This window comes from Microcebus murinus, chromosome 16 (genome assembly GCF_040939455.1).
Source record: "Microcebus murinus isolate Inina chromosome 16, M.murinus_Inina_mat1.0, whole genome shotgun sequence".
Taxonomy (NCBI): domain Eukaryota; kingdom Metazoa; phylum Chordata; class Mammalia; order Primates; family Cheirogaleidae; genus Microcebus; species Microcebus murinus.
The window spans coordinates 12,198,126-12,209,278 of NC_134119.1; the positions used below are offsets into that span (position 1 = coordinate 12,198,126).

The 11,153-nt window shown below is 59.8% G+C and overlaps 1 protein-coding gene across 1 annotated transcript in view; it reads left to right on the forward strand.

The window, feature by feature from the left end:
• PREX1 (phosphatidylinositol-3,4,5-trisphosphate dependent Rac exchange factor 1) overlaps window positions 1-10,282 on the forward strand; it is a 170,646-nt gene extending 160,364 nt beyond the window's left edge. The window contains exons 32-40 of the mRNA XM_020282061.2: window positions 155-375; window positions 1,038-1,137; window positions 2,184-2,327; window positions 2,428-2,542; window positions 3,987-4,053; window positions 5,130-5,302; window positions 6,751-6,853; window positions 7,051-7,118; window positions 8,663-10,282. Coding sequence (XP_020137650.2) covers window positions 155-375; window positions 1,038-1,137; window positions 2,184-2,327; window positions 2,428-2,542; window positions 3,987-4,053; window positions 5,130-5,302; window positions 6,751-6,853; window positions 7,051-7,118; window positions 8,663-8,705 — 1,034 coding nt within the window. The 3' untranslated portion in view covers window positions 8,706-10,282. The remainder of the gene's footprint in view (window positions 1-154; window positions 376-1,037; window positions 1,138-2,183; window positions 2,328-2,427; window positions 2,543-3,986; window positions 4,054-5,129; window positions 5,303-6,750; window positions 6,854-7,050; window positions 7,119-8,662) is intronic.
• Window positions 10,283-11,153: the final 871 nt, after the last annotated feature.

The following is an 11,153-nucleotide window of genomic DNA, read 5'->3' on the forward strand; positions in this document are numbered from 1 at the left end:
TGTGGCATTGGCTTTTGGCAGCTGGGATTAATTTTTGGCCTCAAGTCAGCCCCTTTGGTGGGGGGCCCACGGCGAGGCCCCAGGCCTAGGGTTTGGGGTGCGGGCCAGCGGACGGCACAGGAGCACCCCGCCACTGAGCCGCCTCTGCCCCCAGACACGGAGCTGCAGCTGCGCAGGGACGCCATCTTCTGCCAGGCCCTGGTGGCTGCCGTGTGCACCTTCTCCGAGCAGCTGCTGGCGGCCCTCAGCTACCGCTACAACAACAACGGCGAGTACGAGGAGAGCAGCCGCGACGCCAGCCGCAAGTGGCTGGAGCAGGTGGCGGCCACGGGCGTCCTGCTGCACTGGCAGTCGCTGCTCTCGCCGGCCACTGTGGTGAGTGAGGAGGGCGGGAGGGCTGGGGACCCCTGCTGCTGGCCCACCCGCCGCTGCTGCCCTGCAGGCTCACCACTAGTCGGCTATTTGTGAGCACCTGCTGTGTGCCGCTCTGGGGGCACTGGGCATCCCGCAGTGGACAGCAGAGTCCCTGTGCCCCGGGATCTGGTATCCTAGCGGGAGGAGACAACATGGGCAGAGAAGGGAAATAAATGGTCCAGATGAGCGGTTCTCAACCAAGGGCGGTTTTTATCCCCTAGGGGACATTCGGCAATGTCTGGAGTCATTTTTGGCTGTGACAACTGAGGTGGGGGGGGGGTAGAGGCCAGGGATGCTGCTCAGTATCCTACGTGGCCCCGAGTGTCCCTGGTACTGTTTGAGGGAACTCTGGAGGCCCCACCTGCGGGCTGCGGGGACATGCGGGCCTGGAGCGCCCCCTGCTGGCGGCGGCTGCACACGGCGCCTGCCTGGCGGGAGATAGCTCGCACCTGGTTTCCGGAAGGCTCCTTGGGGGGTGAGATGGGAGGGTGCTGGGGACTCACACGAGGACCTGGCAGCCCCCAGTCTGGTGTATTGACTTGAGTTGAAGCCCAGCGCCTGGAAGTGAAACCGTAGGGCAGGAGATTCATCTGAGACTCCCCCACCCCGTCTTCTTCCTGCAGAAGGAGGAACGGACCATGCTGGAGGACATCTGGGTGACCCTGTCGGAGCTGGACAATGTCACCTTCTCCTTTAAGCAGCTGGATGAGAACTACGTGGCTAGTGAGTGATTCTTTCCACTCCCACCGTGGGAATTGGGGTTCTGGGGTAACAGGGACTGCTCTGGGGTCCGCCTGTCCTTCCCTTGACTCTAGGCCAGCACCCAGTGGCCCGGCACCCAATGCTGTTAAACCTCATGTCCACAACGTGAGTCTCAAAGCTGAACTTTGGGCATGCATGGAAAAAGAGGCCCAGCTGTCTCTAATAGCTCTTAATTAAGAATGACAAGCAGTACCCAATTCCTATTAAAATTCTCTGGAGATGTCCTTGTTTGGGGCGGGGAGGGACTTGTTAAGATTTTTTAAGGGCTTATACAATAATTAATTAAGACTCTTCCTTCTTTCTTCCCATCCTTCCACCTGCCCACCCTTTCATCCATGCACCCACCCACCCATCCTTCGGTCTACACACCCATAACTATGAGTGTGTAGTATGTGTCAGGCAGTTTTAGGTTCTGGGGCCGCAGTGGAGAGAGATTCGGCCGTAGTCCCTGCCCTCCCGGAGCTCACAGTCCAGCCCCGTGGGTCTCAGCCCCGGTTGCACACTGAGTCATGTGGGCAGCTCTTCAGAGCTCCCGGTGCCCCTGGGCCTAGTGATTGTGGTCAGTCTGTGGGGTGGCCTGGGCACTGGGGGCTGAGGACAGCTCTCCAGGGGACTTGGACGTGCGGCAGGGCTGAGCACCAGTGGGTTTTGCTCTGGAGCAGCGGTTCCCCATGTGTGGCCTGCACCAGCAGTCCCTGGGCATTGGTTACAGAGGAGAACCCCTGGAGTCCACCAGCGCTCCGCGTGGTTCTGAAGCTCAGAGACCAGGAGCTGTTGAAGTGGGCAAAGGGAGGCGTCAGAGTGAGGAAGGACAGGCTTGTCTGAGGCTACCCCTGGAGCATGGGCAGGCAGGGAGGTCTGAGGCTAACCCTCTGGGGTGGGGAGGACAGGGAGGCCCCAGGATGCCGCTCTGGAGCAGGGGCAGGGGGTCCCTGAGCTGTTCTGGCTGCGCCAGGGCCCCTGCCCGGCCTCAGTGGTGAGCCCCCGGCCCCCTTGCCTTCCCGCAGACACCAACATCTTCTACCACATTGAGGGCAGCCGGCAGGCGCTGAAGGTCATCTTCTACCTCGACAGCTACCACTTCTCCAAGCTGCCCTCCCGCCTGGAGGGCGGGGCCAGCCTGAGGCTGCACACGGTGCTCTTCACGAAAGGTGGGCTTTGGGCATCTGGGTGGGGGCCTTGGGGGGCGGGCCCAGGCCACCAAGCACACCAGGGCCTGACCACCTTCCTCTGCCTATGTCCCTCTCACAGCCCTGGAGAATGTGGAGGGGCCCCCTCCTCCAGGCAGCCAGGCCGCAGAAGATTTGCAGCAGGAGATCAATGCGAATTCGCTGGAGAAAGTGCAGCAGTACTACCGCAAGCTCAGGTGTCTGCCTGGGCCCACGTGGCGGGTGGGAGTCAGGAAACCTCCAAAGGACTTGGGCGTTAGCGTGTAAGCTGCAGACGGGCACCTGGCGTGGGGAGTGAGCCACATGCCCTTTCTCGAGTGCCTGCTGTGTGGCAGGCCTTTTGCCTGCGTGAGGTTCCCACAGCAGTTTGCATGGTAGGCAGTTCTAACCCACTTTACAGATAAGGAAACTGAGGCCCAGAGAGCATACACACATGGCCAAGGTTGCACAGCCAGGCAGTGGCTGAGCTTCAAAGCGGGTCCTTCCTGAGGAGGGAGCTGCCCGGTCCATTCTGCGTGGGGGTGGGAGCTGGCGCCGGGGCCCTGGGATTCGTGGGCCTGTGAGTGAGGGGTGTGGGCCTTGGCCGTGCTCAGGAGAGCCCCACCCCAGGGGAAGCAGGCAGGGCAGGGCCAGGCCTCGCCAGGAGGCAGCACAGGTCCAGGGAGAGAGCTGTAGGCTCTGCAGTTCCGGCTGCGGCTGCCCTCGCCCTTCCCGCCTTCTGCCTCGCCACCTCCCCTGCGACAAAGGCAGGCTGAGAACCAGGAGCCCAGGAGGCGAGGTGTGAGCGAGGCCTTCGTCCTCCCGGGCCGGATTCTGCCATTTGGAAATGGGAGAGAGATGTTGTCACTCATTTGCCAGAGAAAACATCCAGTCCAGTTATTTGAAAAATGGCATCTGTTTGGCTTGGTCAGTGCTTTCCATCTCTTCTGTGCCATATGCAGACTATTTTAAGTATTGCCTCTGTGATCATTCACTCATCCCTGCGTTCATTCAGCACGTGTTAATTGAGACCAGGGCCTGTGGACCAGGCCCTGCTCTTGGCGTGTGCTGGGGCGCAGCAGAGCAAAGTCCTGTTCTTCCGGGCCGTGTGTCCGGAGCAGGGCTTGTCAACACTGGCCCTCCCCTGTTTTCTAAATAAAGTTGTACTCGCACGCAGCCACGCTTAGGTGTCATCTGTGGCTGCTTTTGTGCTGTGACAGCAGAGTTGAACAGTGTTGCCATAGAGACACTCCAGTTCACAAAGCCTAAGATATTTACTGTTTGGCCCTTTATAGAAAAAGTTTGTCGAACCTGTTTCTAGAAGGGGAGGCGAACATCAAACCAGTAAACACAGACCACGCAAGGCACTCAGAAGAGAACTGAGGCAGGATGATTGGGGGGAGGGGGAGGAGCTGCTCTGGTTGGCAGTTAGGGGCAGGGGACATCTGAGTGCCTGGGAGGCCCCTTCTTGCTTGGGGAGGGGGGCTATTGGAGGCACAGGCTCCTGTGGGCGTGGGCAGCCTCAGGGCATTCTTAGGGATTTATTTCTGAGTCCGAGGGGGAGGGGCAGAGCGCCGTGGTGCAGTTGTCACCCAGGCGAGGGAGGGCGGGGAGGAGGGGAGGCACAGGGGTCCCACCCTTAGCCCCATCTTTCTCTCACAGGGCCTTTTACCTGGAACGGTCTAATCTGCCCACGGATGCCAGCACCACGGCGGTGAAGATAGACCAGGTGTGCCCAGCCTGCCCTCTCTCCCGCCCAGGAAGCTTGTTAGGGTGCGGGCTCTCGGCTCAGGACTCGGCCAACAGCCCCAGCCAGAACCCTGGCCCAGAAACCCCTGAGGCCCCTGCAGTCCCTCCTCCAGGAAGTCTCCTGGGATAGCTCCCTCCGGTCCTCGGAATTCCAGGATGATTTCTTTTCACCTGTGCCGCTCCCACCCCGTGTTAAGCACAGCGTTCTCCAGGCTGGAGCCGCACAGGGCACAGTAGTGGACCCGGCGCCAGCTGTGGCCCGAGCAGTGCTCTTTTCCTTTGTTTTGAATTTGTTGCCAACATTGAGAAGTCAAAAGATTTCCCATAAAAATGGAGGCTTCCAGCTTTTCTTGAGGAATGCAGAGCCCTGGCTGTCGGGGCCCACGGCCCCAGCGTGCATGTGGCCTGAGCCGGCAGCAGCTGCCCTTCAGGGCCTCCCGCCGGCTCATCTGCGGCTGGAGCTCCCTGCGCCGCAGCCAGATGCAGCTGTCTCTGCTCCCGGCTTCCCAGGCTCAGGCAGGCCTGAATCTCATGCTGGTTTCGGGTGCTGGCCTCGGGGCTGGGGGCTCGGGGAGAAGTGGTGGGCACAGCCCCTTGGGAGTTTTCAGACCGGCTGACAGACGTCACCATGGCACAGAAAGTTAGTGGACCGCCATCTGTACCTCCACGTGGGTGGATGAGGAGAGCTGCGGGAGAGCGAGGCTCTTCGTGGCCAGGGGCCGCTTGAGCTGGTCACGATGGGTCTGAGAGGACAGGAGAGGGTACTTGGTTTAGGCTTAGCTGGGGACACACTGGGCAGGGGAAAAGAATTAGGTTGTAAGGTTAGACGTGAAATATATAGTGAACGCTGAATGCCGGCTTGTAGGGCAGTAGGGAGCCACAGGTGGTTCTTGAGCAGGGTTTGGAGAAGGCCGGATTGGATTATAAACCCCGGGGAGGTGAGCTGGGAGGCAGCTGCAGTAAGAGAGCTGGACTAGCAGGAGGCGATGGGGGAGGAAGGGCGGGAGGGGGCGGTGGGGCGCCCCTGCCCCTCCAGCGCGTGTGGTCACCTTGCAGCTGATACGCCCCATCAACGCCCTGGACGAGCTCTGCCGCCTCATGAAGTCCTTCGTCCACCCCAAGCCGGGGGCTGGGGGCAGCCTGGGCGCCGGCCTCATCCCCATCTCCTCGGAGCTCTGCTACCGCCTGGGGGCTTGCCAGATCGCCATGTGCGGCACGGGCATGCAGAGGTGAGCTGGCTGACCGCTGAGCCAAGGGCGCGGGGCGGTCTGGGGGGCCCAGAGCAAGGAGGCAGGATGGCTGCGTTCGAATCCTGGTGCTGCCACTGCCAGTGGAGCCCAGACAAAGCCTCGGCTCTCTCTGGACCTCAGTTTGTCTGTCTGTGACATGGGACGGCAGTAGCAGGTGGCCCAGGAGGGCCGTGGAGCTGCCTGCTTCCCTGAGCCCGCTGTTAGTGTGGATGGCAGAGTTGCGCAGGTGCTTCTGCTGGAACCTTCCTTCAACGTGAACAGTAACAACTGCTCGTCTTTATGAGGCAGAACCGGCCTCTGGGCCTCACAGGACACGCTCCTACCTCTGTCCTTCGCCCCCACTGCTTGTCCAGGGAGGAAGATGTCACCTTCTCTGCGAGGCCTTCCCTGACCTCCCTATTCGAACCTGCACCCTCTGCCCACCCGCACGCTCCCTCCCTCCTTCCTCGCAGCCCTCACCACCCACACACGGCCTACGTTTGGGGGTTCGTTTCTTCTCTGTGCCCCCCAGTGCAGGGCCGGCTCTGGGAGGGCAGGGGCCTGGCCTGCTCTCCGCTGTTTCCCACACCCAGCGTGGGGCCTGCACACAGCAGGTGCTCGAGAAACGTTTGTTGAGTAGACGCCTCACCTAGCGGGTGCTCACTGTGCCTGGGTTTTATATGTCCCTTGCGAATTAGCCCTTTCCCCCTTTGAGGGAGCCCGTGCGGTAGGGCCTATTTTAGGGGTTCTCAGCCAGGGTGATTTTGCTCCCCAGGGGCATTTGGCGATGTCTGGAGACATTTTTGGTTGTCACAGCCGGGGGGAGGGAGGTACCGCTGCTGACGTCCTACTGTGCGCTGGGCAGCCCCGTCTGGCCCACGATGCCAGCCGTGCACTGTTACGGTCCCTGTTTTATAGTTAGGGAAACTGGATTAGCGCATCTTTCTGGGGTCACAGAGTGATTATGTGGAAGGAGGGGATTTGAATCCAGGAGGTCTGGCTATGGAGCCATGTTCTAGAACAGTTCGGGGACCCAGCGAGGGATGAACCCTGGTGTCATTGTGTCCATCTCAACCCCTGCCGCCGAGCCGCGAGGCATCCGGGCAGTCTCCCTGTTCGCTTGCTCAGCACATGTGTACGGGGCCTCCTCCCAACCAGGCCCTGGGAATGTCCCAGAGGACTCAGCAGAGCCCCTGCAGGTGGCGCTGTGTGTGACGGGGGCAGACAGGGAGGCACGAACAGCCTGGGAGTGAAGGGTGGTGGCTTCCTGGAGGAGGAGGAGGGGCTGAGGCAGCTGGTCCACTGGCCACGGGGAGAGGAGGGCTGTCGCTGCCCGGGAGACAGACAGCTGGAGGAGGCGAGGCCATGAGATGGGGAGGGTCCGGGAGGCCGTGGGGCACAGGAAGTCGGCCCCACCACGTCTCACCCACTCTCTGGCCCCGCCACAGGAGCACCCTGAGCGTCTCCCTGGAGCAGGCGGCCGTCTTGGCGCGGAGCCACGGGCTGCTGCCCAAGTGCATCATGCAGGCCACGGACATCATGCGCAAGCAGGTGAGGCGGCCCGTCCTCGTCCTGGGCCCCGGGGACCGCGGCGCTCAGCCCCAGACTGGACCTTCTCCCTGTCTGGCGGGGGCCCTGGATTTCAGCTTCTAGGGCTTCTCATTTGCACACTCCCCTCCCCCCATCGTGTTCCCCCTGTGCCTGGACGCCTTGCAGGGCTCCCAGGCCTGATGGCTCCTTCTTTCCAGGGCCCCAGGGTGGAGATTCTGGCCAAAAACCTGCGAGTCAAGGATCAGATGCCACAGGGCGCACCGCGGTGAGTGGCTGCCCTGCCCATCGTCCCCTGCGCTCCCAGAAGCCAGGACCAGGGCCCGGGTTTGGCGCCAGACTCCCGGCCTTACTCCAGGCTGACCCCCTGGTGCTCAGATGGGGTTCCCCTCTCAGTCCCCATTTTGGGGAGCAAGAACTATAACTCCATCCGTCACCTCCCAAAGGAGCTCCCACCTGGCTGGGAAGATGAGGCGAGGTCCCCAAGTGCCATTTTGTCCCTCCACTTGCCCCCCAGCCTGTGCCGTCCCAGCCCTGAGCCCCGAGCGGCAACCTTTAACCTTAGGCAAAATGGAGAACGCTCCGATTCTAACTGATCAGCTTCAGCTAACCTTTTAGCCAAGGAAGCCCGGCCCCGTCTGATGAGGGATTTGCGGTAACATCTCCATCCTCAGTCTTTGGAACGAGGAGTCCGCTCCCTCGTCCTCCTGCCCCGCCGTCCCCCCGAGTTGTCATAAACCCTCCCTCCGGTGCCACGTGCAGCCCCTTCAGGAACACTAACTCGCTCTGGTCTGTCTCCTCTCTCCCTCCCCACTGCCCTGCTTTGCCACCAACATCTCCCACAAGGTTTAAATTACTTTTTATTTTGAAATAACTGACTCACATGAATTGTAAAGATGGTACAGAGAGTCCCCTGAACCCCTCGGGCAGCTTCCCCAGTGATGGTGTCGTGCGTGATCACAGCGTGTCGTCCAGGCCAGGGCATTGCCCTGGGTGCCACCCTGGGGCACACACACATACACACACACACACACGTGTGTGTCTCGCCAGTGGAGCACGCGGCTGTCCTGCGAACTCTCGTGGCACTTACACTGCTCCCGGCACCGTTCCAGTCTCTTCCCCTCTGTGTGCTCACGTAATCCACATCACCACCCTGTGAGCAGGTGGGGACACAGAGAGGTTAGGTATCTTGTCCAAGGTCACACAGCTAGTAAGTGGCAGAGCTGGGACGCTGAACCCAGGCAGTCTACGCCTGAAGGCCGAACTCTAACCACAGGGCTGTGTTGTGCCCCTGCCTGCCCCTGTCACCAGGGCAGCCTCCTGTTTGGTCCCCCTGCCTCCACACTGTCACTCCCCCCACGGCCGACCCAATTGATTCTCCTGCTTGAAACCCAGCAGCGGCCCCACCTGGCTTGGCGACGAAGCCCAGCGTCGGCCCAGCGCAGCCCCCGAGTGCTGCACGCAGAGGTCCCCAGGGTAGATGCGGTGATGCAGGGGGGATGCAGGTCCCCAGGGAAGGGGCAGAGTGCGGTGTCTAGCTGGCCACTACTAGTGTGGAAAAGTGCACCTGCCCGCACACACACCTGAACACACGCGTGTGCACGTGCAGACACCTCGCCAGTCTCGGGAGGGCAGAGGCTGGCTGTGGGGAGGAACGTGGGCAGCATAAATATTTTTCACTCTGCATCCTTTTCTCCCTATTGAGCTTTGTTTTCTGGGCACGGATTACGTGTCCACGTAGAAGTGGAAATAACATCAGTAGGCCATGGCCTGCCCAGGCCACTGCTCACGCACTTTGCCTCTGCCCACCAGCCTCTACCGCCTCTGCCAGCCGCCGGTGGACGGGGACCTCTGAACACCCAAATGCCCCACGAGGGGCTGTGTCCTCTGGAGCTGGGATTTGGGAGGACACGGGGCCCGCCTTCCCGGAGACGGCCCGAGGCGTCTGCTGCCACCTGCTCCACGATCTGCCCAGGTTCCTCCACTGCCTCCCTCCAGGACAAGCCTGGGCCCCCACTCTTCGACGAACTGGCTCATCAGCCCTGGACTGCCACATGCTCCACCTTCTGCCAGAAGCCAGAGGGGTGCTGGAGACCCACAGGGCTGACGGGGCCGCCAGGGCCTGGGCTCCTGCCTCCAAGTCCCCAGGACACGAGAAAGTGACGGGTGCCGCAGCTAGAAGCCCACAGGCCCGGCTCCCTTGAGATGGCTCAACCTGCACTTTTGAAACCCCTGGTTTCCTTCTAAGCCACATTCCAGGAGACCACACGTGTCTCCTCCTCCTCCTCCTGCCCGTAGCTTCCAGATTCACCCCTAACCCTGTACTAACCTGCCTGGTGGACCCGGAAGAGCCGGGCCTCTGCCAGGAGAGATGGAGACAGGGCCACGCCTGCTGCCAAGAGGACCCTCGAAACCCACACCAGCTTCTCGCATCACGGCCGCTGGCCCGGGAGCCATTAGCCCTGGGCGCGAGAATTGCTCCGACTTTTATTTATATGGCGTGAAATCTCTGGTTTATTTTGGGATGTTTTGTTGTTGGTGTTGTCGAGATTTTTTTTTTTTTTCTAAAGTTGTGTGATTATATATTTGACATTTTAAATTTCAAAGAAAGGTATATTGTCTAACAGGGACCAACATAAAGTAGCATTGACAACTTTTCCCAGTTCTACTAAAAAAAAAACGAAGAGAAAACTAAATTATTGAAAATTTTAAAAATGTCAGTATTTCTTCTTTTTTAATAGTAGGGTCATAAGGTGTTACAGGCATCGACTGTGATTCCTGTTCCCGCCCACCCTCGTTCTCCAGCAGTTGGTCGTGTTAGAACTTTGTCACTGACGACTGTCGGCCAGGGTAGGGGCTGGAGGGGACTGAACTACCCCAGAGTTGCCATCTCACAGGTACAAGGGCCACTGGGACACACTGGTGGTGGCTTCTGTAACTTATTTTCTTGATGTTGGCTTCTCAGAGCAGGGCATTGGGGACTTCTCAGCCAGCCGCCGAGCAGGAAGCCACCCTGCCCACCTTGTGGGTGGAAGGACCTGCTCAGGGACCCCTCAGCTGCTGGGGGCCTGCCGGGAAATGTCCTCACCGAGGAAGAAGGGAGGGATGTTCTGTCCGGTGGGTGAGACGGGGTGCGGGGTTCCTGCTGCACTTAAGGCCAAGGGGTTGAAGCCCCACTAGCATCTCAGCCCCCTCAGCCCCCAGGGGCCACCTTCCCTCTCTTGCCGCTGCATACGGGATAGCAAGCGGTGGCCTTGACGCTGTGTCCTGTGGCAGATACAAACGAGGACCCGCTTTGGCCTGTCGTGGGAAACGGAGAAGGGCCCCTAGGGCCAGGGCTTCGTGCACTGGTTTACTTTAAATGTACAGATTCTTCTCGTGAAATTCATGATAGATTTTTTATTATTAAAAGTCAGTTTATAATACAAAGAATGAGGCTGCAATCTGCTTGATCTGCGGTGGGTGGCATGGGTGGTGGGTGTGGCCGGGGCACTGGTGGGATGAACTCGTGCTTCGGAAACCTCCAGGAGCGCAGTTCTGGTCTCTGCTGTCAGGGTCCTTGAACCAGCGGCCCGTACGCCTTTGATGTTACCACACCGTGCCTCAGTTTCCCCCTCGATAATGGGGACAATACAGCTTCCCTGGCAGGGATTGGTGAGAACTACCGGAGACCACGCAGCCGGTTTGCAACTCTGGTATACCAGGAAGATAACGGGCTTTGGGTTGCAGATCAACTTGATTTTGGATTCTGAGCTCCCCTTTCATCACGATGGCTGGAAACGTGACTGCTATTTTTCCAAGAATTCCCTGCCCCCTCTTTGGTGTCTTACATGTGCCAGAGGGTCAGGGTAGGTCCAAGGGATGCCACCCTGTGGTCCTCCACCCCAACCTGCAGGGCCCATGGCGGTCTGGGCAGCAATGAAATTCAAAATACCCAATGAGGGGGGGTTGGTCTTGGTTACTGGCCAATCAGAACTCATTCTGGCTACAAATGGACCAATCAGCACAGACGCTAAATGGACCAATCAGAACCAACAATCTATGGCCTCACCTGTTGGCTGGGTCCCCGGCTGCCAGCTGTCCGGGCTGGGTGATCTTTATGAAGCTGCCTGGCTCTATTTGCCCAGCCAAAGACATCTCATGCCCTGGCTGCAGTGTCTGACCTGTGCCTACCAACCCCCTTCCCTCTCCCCGAGTTCCTTTTCTCTATTATTCACACTTTGGAAGACACTGAGATCCATGAAAGTTGCCTTTGGGGTGGCCTCCTCCTATTGGTCATAGCCACCTTGAGGACCCCTGAGCC